This window comes from Mirounga leonina, unplaced genomic scaffold (genome assembly GCF_011800145.1).
Source record: "Mirounga leonina isolate KUSES-001 unplaced genomic scaffold, KU_Mleo_1.0 Mir_165, whole genome shotgun sequence".
NCBI lineage: Eukaryota > Metazoa > Chordata > Mammalia > Carnivora > Phocidae > Mirounga > Mirounga leonina.
Window position 1 is genome coordinate 17,088,660 of NW_023270415.1, and position 18,039 is coordinate 17,106,698.

Below are 18,039 nucleotides of genomic sequence, written 5' to 3' on the forward strand. Positions count from 1 at the left end.
CTGGAATCAACTTTTATTTTAGGCGAGATATCTCTTTATCCCAATCTTTTTGGGCTCCGGTAGGGAGTGCTACCTATGGTTAAGTTTTTAAAGTGAATTGGGAAAAATGTCCTGAAATAAAAAGCAATGGTTACATAGACATTATGGTTTGGGCCAAAGTTAAATTATTTTTTTAAAAGTTAGTTGACTTAAACTATTATCTATTTGGCCACTATTTCTATGTTTTTGTTTTTTTTTAAGATTTTATTTTTAAGTAATGACTATACCCACTATGGGGCTGGAACCTACAACCCCGAGATCAAGAGTCACATACTCTACTGACAGATCCAGCCAGGCACCCCTCTGTGCTTTGTTTTATTTTTTTAAAAACGGAATCACACACACATAAAAATGGAATCACATATATATATATGTTAGGTTGCAACTTTTTTCATGTATCTTACTATGAAAACTTTTTTTTTTTTAAGATTTCATTTCTGTATTTGAGAGAGAGCACAAGCAGGGAGGGGGCAGAGAACATTCCCCACTGGGCAGGGCGCCCGCCGCGGGGCTCCATCCCAGGACCCTAGGATCATGACCTGGACCAAAGGCTCAGCCAACTGAGCCACCCAGGTGCCCCAAAACTTTTTGTGTATAACTTTTTGTTTTTATAGCCATAAACTTAGAATGGATATATTGAATTTGTTTTAACTATTTTTCTATTGGTGGACATTTAGTTTGCTTCTGAATTTTCTCTTTTTACACTAATGCTCAGTAAATACCTTTCAGCTTTTAAAAAATCTTTATTTTATCCCAGGACCTGAGCCGAAGACACCTAGACTGAGCCACCAAAAAAAAAAAATCTTTATTTTACAAAGGTGTAATTTACTACATTTTGCCACTAAGGAAATTTTTTTATACACATAATATGTAGGGGACGGTAATTATTACACAACTTACCAAAATTACCTTTATAGTGAATTTTCATCACTTTGGTGGGCCCAAGGACAGCACTTTTAGTGATAAATATTACTGAGTTCCAAGTAGTGTGTGTGTGTGTGTGTTTCTACTGATGTTCAGGATCACTTAAGATATTTGAACAGTCTTTTCAAAAGATTGTTTTAAAATTGATACCACAGTACTTAGTTCATTTGCATGGGAATGCTTAAAATAAAAATACTTCAAGAATATATTTAATATGTCATTCATTGTAGGGTTACATTTCAGAGATCCTCACATGAAAATGGTATACTCTTAGTTCAAATGGAAATACAAGACTACCTCTGACCTCTTATCACTCCGAGAGAGAAGGTGACCTCTAAAAATGTTACAGAAAATGTCCATCAGAAATGTAATTTCATATGTAAAACCCATTTACTTGAAAGAATTTTCATCATGTTTTAATTAGTTTGTGTTATTAGACTTTTTAATATAAGGATTTTTTTGGTGGTTAAGAGATACAGTATAGGTCATGAGATTTATTAATTTGTGGACTGAAAAAAGTGAGACTTATTATATGTTAGATTTTGTGCTAGGTGCTGGGAATATAGCCCTGTACTTAATTTTGCATGAACATTATAGAATATTAATTCTAAATAATTGCCAATAAACTGTACCAATGGGTCAAATACTATATATCATTGTCTTATAATGTGGTAAAGTGGTCTGACTTAAAGTCTCAACCAGACTGAAGTATACCAGTGGTCACTAGATTTGAATTTTAAGGTTTTTTTTGTTTTTTGTTTTAAAGTTTTCTTTTTTTTTTTTTAAGATTTCATTTATTTATTTGAGAGAGAGACACACAGAGAGGGAACACAAGCAGGGGGAGTGGGAGAGGGAGAAGCAGGCTTCCCGCTGAGCAGGGAGCCCGATGTGGGGCTCGATTCCAGGACCCCGGGATCATGACCTGAGCCGAAGGCAGATGCTTAATGACTGAGCCACCCAGGCGCCCCGAATTTTAGGTTTTAATTTTCAGAAAGTGGGGCAGGGTGTTGACATAGGATTGACAACTTTTCATTGTTACAAGTAAAGACATTTTTAAAACCTCACGTAACATCCATCTACTGTCCCCATATCCTAAAAGAAAAGTACTTTTACATCAAAATGTAAGACGGATATATTCTCAAAATAAAGGACAGTGACTTTATTTATTTATTTATTTTTTAAAGATTTTATTTATTTTTATTTGAGAGAGAGAGAATGAGAGAGAGGGAATACATGAGAGGGGGGAGGGTCAGAGGGAGAAGCAGACTCCCTGCCGAGCAGGGAGCCCGATGCGGGACTCGATCCAGGGACTCCAGGATCATGACCTGAGCCGAAGGCAGTCGCTTAACCAACTGAGCCACCCAGGCGCCCAGGACAGTGACTTTAAATTGAATAGGTTTTTGTTTTTTATTTCATGGCCCTTATTTTTCTTTTGCATTGTTGTTTGGCACTAGAATGTAGATTGTCATTTGGGATACATTGGTAGGTTTATCTAATCTTTTAGTATTCTGAGAACAGGAAACCTTACTCTGATAAATCAGTCAAGTGAATAAGAATATTCTATTAATCCTTTTAGACGCCCTCCACTCCCACTATAAAATGGTCATTCTCTTCTCTCCTATTGTAAAGATAATTAAATGGCCATTTCCTTGAATAGTTCCCAAAGACCTTATAAAAATAGCTCCAGGGTACTGTTGTGGCTTTTAAAGTTTTTGGCATTTTATTTTATATTTTTATTTTTTATTTTTTTAAAGATTTTATTTACTTGACAGAGAGAAAGAACACAAGCAAGGTGGAGCAGCAGAGGGAGAGAGAGAAGCAGGCTCCCTGCTGAGCAGAGAGCCCGATGTGGGGCTTGATGTGGGGCTCGATCTCAGTACCCTGGGATCATGACCTGACCCAAAGGCAGGCACTTAACTGCCTGAGCCACCCAGGTGCCCCAGTTTTTGGCATTTTAAATTTAATGACAACTTTGTTATTACTGCTAACAGGGTTACTGTGAAACTATTTACTGCTCATAAGCTATTTTTATTAGAACTATCCCAAAAACATATGCTGCATTTGTTGAAAGCAATGTTATTTTGTGTCATCTTTGATTTGATTACTGTAAATGTTAATTGGTTTAACTCTATACACTATTGTATATTTTCATAGTATTTGTGGAGGGAAGAGAAAGTTTGTTTTCAGGGTTTTATCTGTTTTCATTTAGTCTTTATTTTCTCTTCGGCCCTGTCAACTACCTGTTTCCCCTCCCCCAAATAATTTGCTATTTCTTATAGTCTGCGTCAAAGTAGAGTAGACCACAAACTTACACCATCATCATAAAATTCTTTTTTTTCTTTTTTAAAAAGATTTTTATTTATTTGACAGAAAGAAAGACAGCCAGAGAGGGAACAAAAGCAGGGGGAGTGGGCAGAGGGAGGAGCACGCTTCCCGCTGAGCAGGGAGCCCAATGCTCGGGGCTCGATCCCAGGACGCTGGGATCATGACCTGAGCCGAAGGCAGACACTTAACGACTGAGCCACCCAGGCGCCCCCACCATCATAAAATTCTTGAAGTTAAATTATATATGTATTCGTACAGAACCTAGAAAACAAAATGCAATCTGATTCTTAGCCATCTTTTTTTAAGCCTTTTTTATTTTGAAGTATGACGCATAAAAAATGTAACAAACATGGATGTATAACTCAGTAAGTTATCACAAACCAAACATCCATGTAATCACCACCCACATTAAGAAATAGAAAGTTGTTCGCACTCTAGGAAGCTCCTTTATGCTCTCTTCCAAGTATTATTCGCTCCCATCCATAGGTAACCACCATTGTAACTTCTTGCACTATAGCTTTGTTTTGCCTTTTATTCTTTTCTTTTTTTTTTAATGATTTTATTTTTAAGTAATCTCTATACCCAACATGGGGCTTGAACTTACAACCCCAAGATCAAGAGTCACATCCTTTGACTGACTGAGCCAGCCACGTGCCCCCCTTCTATTATTTTCTTAATGCCTCTGTGATCTGTAGTGTTGTCCCCTATTTCATTCCTAATACTGGTTATAAGTGTCTTCTCTTTTTCCTCAGTAAATCTCATTAGAGGTCAGTCCTTTTTGTTTCTTTTCAAGGAAACATCTCTTGGCCTGGCTATACTTCTCTGCGTTGAGAGTTCTCTGATGCTTTCAAATAGATGATTTTCATATTTTGTCGTTTGACCTCATGGGAGGATAGTTTGTTTGAAATTATGTAGTTCATTTATAAATAAATTCTTCTCAGATATCTGTTTACAATTGAGATAGTGTCGAAAAGGCACTGGCTTAGGGCTTAGATGCCCTTCATTTAATATTCTAATATTAATTTAGCAACTGTTATATTCCAAATACTGTGCTAAGGGCTGGGGTCACTGTGATGAATAAGAGTTTTGTTCTTAAGATTTAGTGCTGTGGAGAAGATAAGCAGTATAGGTACATTGTTGTAATGTGCAGTTTAGGAGAATATATACAGGAGGGCCCTAATCCTGGATGATCAGGAAAAACCTCTTGGAGGAGGTAATAGCTAAGCTGAAATAAAGGATGCATAGGAGCTAGCTTGATATAGAGGTGCTGTAGAGAGGTAGAATACTGTATAAAAGAAAAGTCCAGAGAACCTGTTTAATTTCTAGAATTGTCTGTATGACTGGATTAAAGAGTAGGGTGTGAAAGATACAGAGGTTAGGAAAGTACAGAGACCAGATCATAAAGGACTTATTTTGGTACTGAGAATGGATAGAAAGGGGAGAGCAAAATTTGTGGGGGGTGATTATGATAGTACAGGCTTAGAATAGCTGTAATGGATTGGAATAGAATAGCAGTGGAAATGGAATCTGATATATTTTGGAGGAAACATAGGCTCAATTGTAGAGAATGAAAGAGAAAGAAGGAATAACTGACAATATGGGTGCCATTTTCTGAGGTAGGGAACACATGAGCAGCAGATTTAAGAGGAAAATTAGGGACTTGGGTTCTGGATTTCTTTGGCTTGAGAGCAGATGGGAGAAACCAGAAGTTGGCATGTGACTGAAGTTGACATGGGACAAGAAAGAGAATTTATGTATGCAGAGTGGAGCTGATATAATGACACCTGTGAGTTGAGGGGGTATAATCCTGAGCACTTGGTTGGAAGGAGGGACAGGAGAGAATGGGGGACAGAATAGGTGTGTAGGTAAGTGTATGGCATGTGGAGTGGCAGGATCTTGAGGGAGTTCCTGTCAGATGACTTCTCTGTTATTTGAAGTAGTATGCTTGGTCATCTGCTGCAAAATGATGGAGGAAGGGTTGGAGAGATTTGGGTAGCATGGAGAATGCTTGAAAAAGCTTCTTGGAGAATGGAAGAGGGGCAAGAGTAAGAAAATATTTTCCTAGGATGCGAGATAGCAGTGAGGGCCCATTTGAGATCAGAGGTAGAATATTTGTAGCAGCATCAAAATGTGAGGCTTAATTTTTCTACAGCCCAATTCTAGAAAATGTAGCCTGCTGGATTAATCAAGTTCTGGCTTGTAGAAGAAATAGAACTGTAGAACAAGGGGTTGAAAGTACTGACAAAAGAGTGGTTCCAGTGATTTTTGGCTGCATGGGGTAGAAGAAAGTGAAGGTAAGAAGGGATTGATTAGGTTGATGAAAATTGCAGGCGAGAAGAGACCTAAGGGCTCAATACAGACAAAGTAGGGCAGAGGAGTATGTGAGGGAAAGCTAGAAGGTGAGGTATTTGGTTTTTTTTTTTTTTTTAACGTCTAGAATTTGTTTTTAAATGAAAAGCAAACTATACGAAGAAAAGTTCACTTCTACCCTCTCTTGCCAGTTTTAAGAGTTTGATGTGTATCTTTCTGTAAATAAAAAACTTGAGGATTTTTGTTTTTTACAGAAATGAAATCATAATTAACATATTCTTCCTGTATCATGTATATGCTGTCAAGTCATTACATAGACTATAACTTTTTAAAAAATTTGAGAATAGTTGACACACAATGTTACATTAATTTCAGGTATACAACAAAATGATTCAACAACTTTATACATTGTGCTGTGCTCACCACAGGTGTAATTACCATCTGGTCTGTCACTTAATAGAAGCATAATTTTTTCTTTTTCTTTTTCTTTTTTTTAAGATTTTATTTATTTGACAGAGAGAGACAGCAAGAGAGGGAACACAAGCAGGGGAGTGGGAGAGGGAGAAGCAGGCTTCCCACTAAGCAGAGAGCCCGACATGGGGCTCCATCCCAGGACCCTGGGATCATGACTTGAGCTGAAGGCAGATGCTTAACGACTGAGCCACCCAGGCACCTCGATGCATAATATTTCCTAATAGTAATTAACAGTTTTATTGACAGACATTTAAAGTTGATCCCAATTTTGTGAGTAGAAAAAGTAGACAATATCTTTATACATGTATTTTTATGTATAATCTTTTATTTCTGTGAGAGAAATTCCTCAAAGTTGCATAACTTGGTCAAAGGCTATGTGTGTTTTTAAAGCTTTTATTTGAAGCATAACTTACAGTAAGAAAAATATGTAAAGGTACATCTTGATAAGTTTCTATTGGAAGGTGAAGGGAAGGACTGTAAAGTATCCTCCAAACTGAGAAGGCACTTAGGACTGAAAAACACAGAAGGCAACTCCATACAGTTTACACAGGGTTTTATTCAGGGTAACTTACTGACAGGATTGGTTGGACGACAATCTGGACATCTGTGCAGCTATTCTCTGAAAAGTCCAGATCTTAGTCTAGATGTTATAGAATGAGCGTACACGCAGGAGGGTATTATAGTGAGATCAGAAGGCTTACAGGCACTTAATTGACAGCTAACCTTGCGGTGCCATCAGTGCTTCAGGAGAAGGAAATACTTATCTCTAACAGACTCATGGGGGGCCAAAGCAAGCCTCCTTGGCGGGTATTTCTAAGGTATGTATATTAATCTCCAAGGGGCCAGGAACACGTAACCGCAAGACAGGTTATTGAGCAAGTGGACATGAACAAGATGGAGGGCTAAAAATTGAGTCAAAATTGTCAACTCTTCTGCAGTTTCATAGAATAAACACACCTAAGTGTCTCTCTATGTTAGAGATAGAGTATTGCCAGCATCCTCAGAAATCCTTCTCAGGCCTCCTACCAGTCAGTACCCCTATCTCCAACAGTAAAACAAAACAAAACTTGGAAAAAAAAAATCCCTAATCTATGGTTAGCTTACTTTTAATTTTACCCATTTTGGATCTTTATATGAATGGACTTACACAGTACTCTGTTGGATGCATCATTTCTGTGAATCATCTAACACTGGTAAATATGAAATATTTATGATTTACTAGTGCTAATGGGGCCAAAACACGGAATTCAATTTAGGGAAGGACGTGGAATAGAGAAGACGACTTTGTTAAGAGTCATAGCTACATGATAGAGAATGACTTAAGTGTCCTTGAGTCAACCCTTATAAGCAGCAGAGGATGGTAGGTAAAGCTATGCTTCCAAAGGAAAGGGTTTTTTGTGGTTTTTTTTATTCATTTGAGACAGAGAGAGAGAGAGAGAGAGTAGGAGCAGTGGGGAGAGTCAGAGAGAGAGGGAGAAGCAGACTCCCCGCTGAGCAGGGAGCCCAATGCGGGGCTCGATCCCAGGACCCAGAGATCATGACCTGAGCCGAAGGCAGACGCTTAACGACTGAGCCACCCAGGCGCCCCAGGCAAGGGTTTTTTTTTTTTTTTTTTAAATGAGGGATTAATTTGTGTACAGCAAAATTCACTCTGTTTGGCAAACATTTCTTCGATGATAATAGTCATGACACCACCACCACAACAGTTCCCAAAACTTCCCTTGTGCTCCTTTGTTAATTAACTTTTCCTTCCACCTTAGCCCCTGGTGACCACTGATCTGTTTTTTTTTTTGTTTTTTTTTTTTTGTCCCTTTAGTTTTGCCTTTGAGAAAGAGTTTTTAAAAGAGGTTAGAGAGGGGCGCCTGGGTGGCTCAGTTGGTTAAGCGACTGCCTTCGGCTCAGGTCATGATCCTGGAGTCCCGGGATCGAGTCCCACATCGGGCTCCCTGCTCAGCAGGGAGTCTGCTTCTCCCTCTGACCCTCCTCCCTCTCATGTGCTCTCTCTCTCAAATAAATAAAATCTTAGAAAAAGAGGTTAGAGAAGTGACTGATTGGAACAGCTTTGATAGAAAGTGTCAGAGAATAAGCAAGCAGGAACCCTTTGAGAAGGCTTTGAGGCAGCATTGTAAAGGGAGAGCCCAGTTTCAGTTCAGGAAGGGAGGGGACATTTAACCTTTAAGGAAGGTTTTAGAGAGCACAGTGGAGAAGCTTGGAGGAGAGGTTGGCAGTAGGAGGCTACCACCTGACTATGTGACCTCTTTTCTGTGTTTTTCTGTTTAACAAGGACCATTTCCTTTCTTGAAAGTTCCTTTTTTTTTTCTTTGATGATCATTATTTTTCTGCTACCCTTTGGTCTTTTTCCCCAGGGGCTTTTTTTTTTTTTCCTGCTAGTTCCTCAAGTATTTCCTGAAGTTTCTATCCTGGCTTCTTAGTCATTCACTCTTAGATTTCATCTCCTTTATCTAAGCCTGTGCTCTCCAGTCTTTAGGTCAGATTGCAGAAAATAATTTTATATTTATATATTATACATTTTTTTAGAGAGAGTGTGAGTGTGAGCGTGAGCGTGAGCGGCGGGGGGGAGGGCAGAGGGAGAGAGAGAATCCCAAGCAGGTTCCACACCCAGCAAGAACCCCTATGCAGGACTCTATCTCACAACCCTTAGATCATGACCTGAGCCGAAATCAAGAGTCTGACGTCCAACCGACTGAGCCACTCAGGCGCCCTGCTGTCAAAAATAATTTTAAAATATTTTAAAAAAAGCTGTCCATTTAAAAAATAAGCAAAAGGCACTTTGGACAAGATACCCAAATGCCCCCCCCAAATATGTAAAGAACCCACTAGAATGGCTAAAATTTTTTTTTTTTTTAATATTTATTTATTCATGAGAGAGAGAGAGGGAGGCAGAGGGAGAAGCAGGCTCCCAAGGAGCAGGGAGCCCGATGTGGGACTCGATCCCAGGACCCTGGGATCGTGACCTGAGCCGAAGGCAGACGCTTAACCATCTGAGCCACCCAGGCGCCCCTAGAATGGCTAAAATTTAAAAGACTGATAACACCTAGTATTGACAGAGATTGTAGAACAACTGGATCTCTTTCATTGACTTGCTTACAAGAGTGTAATTGGTACAAAAGCTTCAGAAAGATGTTAGTTTCTATTAAAGATATAGCTATATATCTATCTGTACAGATCTTCCTGGGCTGATGATAGAGCTATGTCCCAATAAACTCATTGTAAATTGAAGATATTGTAAGTCTAAAATTCCCTTAATAAACTTAATTTACTGAACATCTTAGCCTAGCCTATCTTAAATGTGCTCAGAACACATTAGCCTACAGTTGGGCAAGATCATCTAACACAAAGCCTATTTTATAGTAAAGTGTTGAATCTACTATAACGTGTTGAATTCTGTTCTAGAAGTGAAAAACAGAATGGCTGTATGGGTACAGAATAGTTATAAGTATCAGTTGTTTACCCTCATGATCATGTGGCTGACCGGAAGCTGCAGTCACTGATGCTGCCGAGCATCACGTGCGAGTAGCTACCACATATCAAAAGCCTAGGAAAAGATCAAAATTCAAAATTTGAAGTATGGTTTCTACTGAATGTGTATTTGCTTTCACACCATTGTAAAGTCAAAAAATCATAAGTTGAGCCATTTGTAAGTTGGGAACTGTCTATATCGTGTAATCTAGCAGTTTTACTCCTGGGCATATACTCAAGAGAAATGAGTTGTTATGTGTACATTACTATGCTATGTACAAGAATTATTTTAGCAATTTTATTTGTAATAGATAAAAGATGGAAACAACCTAAATGTTCATGAACAGTAAATTGGGTAAGTAAATTGTGGTATAGTAATACGGTGAATTACTACTACACAGCAACGATAAAGAACTATGATTTACAAACGGTGTGGATTAATTTCAGACATTGTTAAAGTGAAAGAAGTCAAACACAAAAGAGTATATACAGTGGGCAAAACTAATAAATGCTTGTAAAAGTTAGAATAATAGTTCGATAGGGAGACTTTGGGGTTTTGGTAATGTTTTATGTCTTGATTTGGGTGGTGGTTACCCAGGTCTATACATATATAAAATTCATCAAGCTGAACAGGTAAAATTGATATACATTTCTGGGTAAGTTACATCACAGTTTTAAAAAAAGTGATAGGTTTTCAAATCCTACATAAAACCATCCTTTTTTCCCCCAACTAGTTTTTTTGTCCATCATTTCCAGCTTTGACATTATTTTTGGACCTTTGCTATTTTTCTTCCCGTTAACTCTCAGAGTATACATTCTTACAAGCAATAACAGATGTTGGTAACACTATAGTGTATCTGTCTGTCTCACCGAAGTTCTAGTCATGACCATTTCACAGTTATCAATAAATTATATATTCCTGCCAGTGCTTGGAATTGTTACATACTTTGATCTGTCATTGGGACTTGGCTCTTTTCAGCTCATGTTTCACCCAGTGTCTGATGTATTTGTGGCACCCTTTATCTCCCCATCCCCCAGTTGTACGTGAAGTTCTTAAAGTGTAGACCATAGAGTGTTCCTGGTCCTTAATGGGATGAACTTGCATCAGAATGTGAATCAAATATATTACTAAGTATACTGTTTTTGTTTAGCAGTTTTGTTTGTTTTTAATCAAGACTGCCTTGATGAGGAAGCAGCACATTGGCAGTTTTGTTCAAACTCCTTGTTTCATTGGAGACCAACACTTCCAGTAAACTGGGTTATGCTGTATGATGAGTTAATAGTTTAATTCTATCAGATGTGTAGTATGTTGGTGGGGAAGGACGTTAGAGGCAGGGGTTATAGTGCCAATACTGTGGAAGAACTTTTGTCTTTTTTGATCTTCTAGCTTCTAAATTGCTGTACCATATTTCTGGGATTCCTTTATGATTTTTGGCGGGAGGCAGAATCTGCTTGTAACTATAGGCAGGTAGATTCGGCCAAGCAAATGCCACCAGTATGGACAGCAACTTAGGAGCCGGTGAAGCAGAGAAGTGGGAACTGGCAGATTCTTGGGTCAGGGGTGGCATAGCAGTTGCCGTGGTGTCTTCCCAGGACCAGTTCTGCCCCAGTCCTAAATGTCTTTCCTTAGCCTACACATCAGGTTCTTTTAAGATTGTTACCTAGATATCTTTTCATAAAAACATTCTCTACTTAAATTAGCCACAGTGGGTTTTTATTGCTTCCAACGAAAACCCTGGCTGGAAAAAAATAGTTAAAAAAATACTGTACTGTTAGTTTATTCAAAACTGATCACAGGCAAAATTGTTTTCTCTTAAGTACCCACAAAGTTTTAAAATGTTTTAGACTAGACTTTGTGAGACATGTTGCAGACAGTAAAGATTCTAAATAACAATTATTTCATTTGAGTATTTGCATTTTAAAATTTTAGTGTGCTTATTGGACCATGTGCTGCTATGTATGCCTGAAGTACTTGAAATGCAAATTTGGAGACACTTTGCCATCTAAATGCTTGGCTGGATTAAGCGCCTAATTAGGATGGTTTTTCAACAGGTTGGAGTAAGCATGCAATCGGTGAGTGCTCCAAATTAATTTTTTAAGTCCAGACATGTATGTTTTAAGAATTTTTTCTGAGAAAGTGAAATGAATCTATACATGACCAACATTTTAAATTCAATATGTTTATTTAAGTCACAGAAGTGAATCTTTACCTAGCATCCTAAGTATGGGAGTAACATTTTGGGTTACATTGAAAATGTACCAGTATTCATGTGACTGTTAAAAGCAATGCATTTGTTAGTAGTGAGGAAAGAAATATATATAGAAATCATTGGATAAAATATGTTTGACTAACACTTGACAACTCTGAATGTTGTAGAACTTATTGAATGCTGTTATAACGTGGTTTATCACACAACTTTTTAAGGTAAAAGGTAAGTCATGTTTTCTGAAAATATAACAACTATGGATATAAAGAAAAAATTGGTATAATATTCTATGCCAAAGATGTTCTGATCTTGCCATTATTTGAAGTATTTTCTACTGATAACATAATTTTCTTAAAGATCCAGCGTAAAGTTATTAAGAGCAGTAGTTGTGCCAGGCATGTTTTGTGGAATATTTGTTTTTCATTTTCACATTCAATATTTTGCATTAGTAATGTGGAATTCAATTTTATTAAAGATACAGCAGGTTACATAATTAGAATATGGGTGTATATGTATATATACATGTATTTTTTTTGAATATGGGTATACTTTTTAATGTACTGTTTTACTCTTGTTTTTATTTTGTGTCTTTTCATGTCTTGTTAAGAGAAAGTCAAACTTTGAATCTCCCAACCCCCCAGAGTTACATCTATTTTCCTTGGAGATAAAAAGCAAAGAACCAAATAAAATTACCTTTTTTTAATAGCTGCATAATTTTGAGATTATTAGCTTGAGGATAAGCAATTGGAAAATGGTTTCTGAAGTTAATAGTATTTTCATCTTTTTCAATTACATTTTCCTATGTTTTGAACTTCACTTAGTGCGTCTTATACCACCTTTCTCATTTGTTATTTACCATCATTTGGCTACAGAGAGTAGGTTACCATTTTAGTGCTGACAGTAAAATAATTTCTGTTGCTTCCAGAAAAATGGGAAGCTTTTATTTATAATTCTCCAAATGTCAAGTTTTCCAATTTATGATTCTTACTTCTTTCCAATTTTAGTAAGAAATATAGTTTAAGAGAGGGATACCTGGCTGGCTCAGTCAGAAGAGCATGCAACTCTTGATCTCAGGGTCATGAGTTTGAGACCCAGGTTGGGCATAGAGATTACTTTAAAAAAACATAATAATTGAAAAAGGGGCGCATGGGTGGCTCAGTCATTAAGTGTCTGCCTTCGGCTCAGGTCATGATCCCAGGGTCTTGGGATTGAGCCCGGCATCGGGCTCCCTGGGTGGGAAGCCTGTTTCTCCCTCTCCCACTCCCCCTGCTTGTGTTCCCTTACTGTCTCTCTCTGTCAAATAAATAAATAAAATCTTTTAAAAAAAAGTATAATTTATTGAAAAGATTGTAGATCCTGGATTCAAACAACTCTGGGTCTGAAATTGGTCTTTGCCAGTTACTTTCTTCATCTACAAATTATAGATAAGAAGAACTACTGCAGAGTTAGCCTGTGGATTAAATGGCTGTGAAACACCTAGTACAGTGGCTTGTACGTAGTATAGCTACATTCAATAATGGTTAATTTTCTATGGTTTTGCTCTGTCATTCCTACCCCATCTCCACCCCAAGTCAGGCGAATGTGACTAATACTGATTGAGACTGAAGTGCAGAAGTTTGTTTTAGGAACAGATAACACACTTTATTTAGCTTGTTCATTTAAGTAAGTTTGTTCATTTTGAGTGGTAAAATGCATGCCTTTTATCAAAAAATGGACCAGGTAACGGAGCATTAACTTACTCCCTATATTGTAATCACAATTAAGTCCCTTCCTATTAGTAGCAACTGAAAAAGATTTTTTGTTTTTTTTTGTTTTTTTTTTTATGGAACATAATTATCAACTTTTTTTTTTTTTCCTTTTCAAAGATTTTATTTATTTGACAGCACAAGCAAGGGGAGAAGCAGGCAGAGGGAGAGGGAGAAGCAGGCTCCCCACTGAGCAGGGAGCCTGATACAGGGCTCTATCCCATATCCCAAGACCCTGAGATCATGATCTGAGCCGAAGGCAGACACTTACCCGCCTGAGTCACCCAGGCACCCTCATATAATCATCAACTTCAATCAGTTAACTGAAAATCTATATAGAAATAAGTTTTCTTTTAACATAAAGCAATTTGATACTTTGGAATTATTTAGTTTCTAAGATCTCTTAGTGTGCTGCCTAAGTGTAAAAAGGTATAGTCTACCAAGATTTTACTTTTTGGTCATCTGAAAATAAAACTTCTTCGCTCCCTTTCAGTAATAAATACATATTTTCCCATTTTTTGATAATGAACTTGATACTATGTTTGAAAGTATTCCAAGTAGAAACTGCCTTTGCATGTTTTATCTGCTTAAAAAGAAAAAGTGCAGCTTTAAGATTAGGGGTTTTTTTTTGCCATTAGAGCAACTATTGATGCTTAGCTCTTTGTATTTTACTGTACACATCAGCACCACTGTAATAGCTATCACTGATTGGTTTACTGTATCCAGTTCTTTTGCCTAAATTATGTATGTTCAGTAAAACAACACTTTGTTTTATGGGTAGAACCACGGTCAGAGTAAATATCTAATTTGTATTAGTAATATATTTCCAGTAATACTTAAGAATTGTAACTTTGTTTTCCTTTTGTGCTTTGGAGGCTAAGAGTTTAGAGTAAGGAAGAAGAGAACTGAGGGAAGTGTTGTCTTTAATTGGGGATTTTGAAATTGTTACAGAGTTTCGTCTTCCTGTCTCTACCCCCTCTCCCCAACACACACTTTGAATTTTCCCCTGGTTCCCTTGGAGTTAAGGATTTGTATTTTGTTGTGTCTTAGACTCCTTGAAATTTGATTAATGGTATGGACTTCTAGAAAAATACGTATAAACACAGAATTTTGCATGTAATTTCAGGGATATGTGGACCCCAGAATGAAGACCCTTGCATTAGTATGAAATAGCTTATCTTGAGAAAAATATATTTATTTAGAATTAAATTTGTACTTTTTCCTGCTACATGGTACCTCTGAAATAGTAATTTAGATTAAACTGGTCTATAACAGATGAATTACCACATGAAACTTGAGTACAGTCATCATGATGAGACAGATGATAGCTTCAGATTCCAGGCTCACACTTCAACACTTCTACAATAGCATTTCACAATGTTAAAAAAGAACAAATTGCTTTCTTGTTGTCATCCTCCTCCTTGCTGTCATCACTTTCAAACACTGTTTCTAAATGTTATGGACTGTCATTACTAGACACAGACATGCAAACACACATGCACACATTCATTATTAGATTATTTGTCAGTAGTCATTATAAAGCAAAGCAGAGTTTTTGTTTAATAATAATAGTTACTTAATTATTTTCTAGTGGAATTGAATTCTTATTAACGAAGTCCAGTTGTCTAGAAGTGAGTTTTCTCCCTTCCCTCTCTCTAACATCTGAAAAAATATTAATGACAGTTTATCTTTAGAGGAAGTCTTTCCTTCTTCTGTATACTGACAAAACAACAGTTCAGCCACCAGTTAGGGTAGGAGATACACTTGGGCCTTACAGTCTCCCAGTGCACAGATGGTGACTTTCAGTGCCATCTGTTCATTATTTCTTCACAGCCATTTACAATTTCTCTCACTCCATGAGGGCTGAATAGAAAAAATAAACTAGGACCTAGTTTTAGAGTTCCTGGAAGTTAGCTGCTCTTTACCTTCTCTTTTTCCTATAGTCAGGTAAAAGTTATGACGCTTTTAAATATTCCAGTCATTAGCTTACATAGACCTTTCCTCATATTTCTTGGTGCTAAGTGCTGTGCAATTCACAAGTAATAGAAAAACATTGTCAGTCTGCTGTGTATACTTGAAAAAAAATCACATAAAGCAATCTGTTTTTACTTCCTTTAAAACTTTGTATAAGAAGCCTAAATAGTCTACTTAGTCCTTAAAAGTAAAAGCTGAATCTTTGGCCACCTTCTCTTGTAGAAGTCACCTGGTATTCTTTCCTTCTGATATTAAGCAGATGGGAAGATAATAGTTGAAACTTAGCCCTGAAGCATGCATAGCAAGGAATGCTAAAAGTTGGCAGAAACCTTAGTTCCTGACCTTGGCAAATCCTTTCCAAATTTTTCTTTGTGAATTTTTTATCCTCTTCATCTCCAGTTAAGATCTTTGCATGCTGGAGGGATGGGAGATTCACTTTAGATTCTGTAACTGTCACATTGTGATGCATTGTGTTCCACTACACATACATCATAGTTTTGACTTGTGACTATAAGATTCAAGAGAAGAAGGAATGGCATCGGTGCTATTGCCCTGTGGGTTTCTTTTTAAGAGGTTAAGACCTATGAACATGTATAAGGTAGAGTTTGCTTAAATACTGTGTTTTAGAATTACTTGCCCATATTCTTACTTTTTCTTGGCCTTTTATGTTGAATTTGTAAAACTGAGATGCTTCCCATTTTTGTCTAGTCAGATGTTTTTCTTCTCTTGATCCTCATGTGTTATTAACATTAGTCGTGTGATAATGTTGTGATCATTGGTGTGAATGATTTGCATTCCTGAATTACAGGTAATTCTCTTCTAAGCTTCACAGTAGCTTTGCCTCTTAATATTCTTTGTTTAATATTCATATTTCAAAATCAATGTCTTCTTATCTTTCTACTGACCTATTTTCCACTCTGTACCATCTTTTTAATTTATATTTCTAAAGCAAGAGTTACAGTTTTTATTGGTTACAGTAGCCAGTGTAGGTTATAGTACTTTCTGAACTCTCCTAGGTAATAGTCATTGAAACTTTGAACTTATTAATGGTGAATTATATAAAAGCTGAAGGCATATACCAGAAGTACTATATACATACTCCCCTGATCCTCACTTTGAGCCCAACTGTTACCTCTAATTGGATTGGGTTGCTAAAATCTAAGAAGTCAGATTACTCCTATGCTCATTTTACAACTTGTGCATGCTTTTAGAATGGTTTAAATGTCTAATTTGGGTTATGTGTTGGAGCCACTGCTGTTTACAATAACATTTATCCCTTGTTCATACTGCATATGTTAGGGTAATTCCATTCTTTAAATTAGAATATGGCCATGGAATGACTTTAAAAAGGGGTCAATGTCTGTTGGTCAGAATACATGCCAGCTGATTTGGTATTACTTATTTAGTTTTAGGATATAATTGAATATAAAATTTAATGTATTAAGTATAATGGTCATATCATTCTCATTCTTTTCTTTTTAAATTGCTTTTAATAGCATACCACCTCTCTGTCCAGGCTTTCAAGTGTAGCACTCAAAACAGATGGATAGTTTTTCTCTTTAAGGAAAAATCATATACTTGGGGAGAAGTTTCAAGGTACTTTATAATGATTTAACATTCTGCATGTGTGGTTTTTTTTTTGTTTGCTTTTTGCTTTGGGGGTTTGTTTTTGCGTAAAGCATAGCATAATGTCCTGTGTGTATTATGATTTCATCTGAGAAATTCTGCTCGTTAGGGTTACACAAGCCCATTCAGTACCTTTGTATAAATTAGGAAAAAGATACCTTTACCCTGGGACAAGGCCTTACAAGAAGATGCAGTGCAACTGGATTTTGGCCCCCACTTACCCTTAACCAGACATTCTTGTGTAGCAAACAAAGTGAAGCACCCTGAATGGTACAAATTCAGATTCTGAACTTTGTACTGATTTGGGTTTGTTTTGAAAAATGCATTATAACAAAAGTAGCTCAGAGTTTTAAAAAAATTTGTGTGTATATAAAATTCTAAAACTAAAAATACAGCAGAGGAGGTAAAAATAGTGTTTCCTTTGCAGAACAGTATGAAAACCTAATGAAAAAGCAATTTTTTACTCCAAATGTATTATTTTATAATAATTCTTCTGTGTTTTTTATATAATGCCTTATATTAAACTTTATTGTGTTAATCATAACCAGCTATACATATCCTTCAACTTCTAATTGAGAAATATTAGCTCATTTCCCATAACATGTAGAGCATTCTGATCCCGTAATTAATGTGTTAACATGTTGTGCAATTAATTGTCCAGTGCTTTGTAGTAACAAACTACAAACCTTTATAACTCTTGTAATTAAACTTTTGGTTTTTCCTACTTCCTCAGGTACTTTGGTCTGGGAAGCCATATGGTTCATCTCGAAGTATCGTAAGGAAAATTGGTACTAATTTATCTCTGATCCAGTGCCCAAGAGTTCAGTTTCAGGTACTGTATTTTATATATTTTGAAATTTTATATTAATATGTGCATTAGAAATACAAATAGGCAAGACAGCTTTAAAAGTATTTTTGAACCTTTCCCTCTACTG

The 18,039-nt window shown here is 36.8% G+C and overlaps 1 protein-coding gene across 1 annotated transcript in view; it reads left to right on the forward strand.

The window, feature by feature from the left end:
* Positions 1-18,039, forward strand: part of MTFR1 (mitochondrial fission regulator 1) — a 65,488-nt gene that overhangs the window by 17,199 nt on the left and 30,250 nt on the right. The window contains exons 2-3 of the mRNA XM_035011246.1: positions 11,483-11,625; positions 17,838-17,936. Of these exons, the coding sequence (XP_034867137.1) occupies positions 11,560-11,625; positions 17,838-17,936 (165 nt within the window). The 5' untranslated portion in view covers positions 11,483-11,559. The remainder of the gene's footprint in view (positions 1-11,482; positions 11,626-17,837; positions 17,937-18,039) is intronic.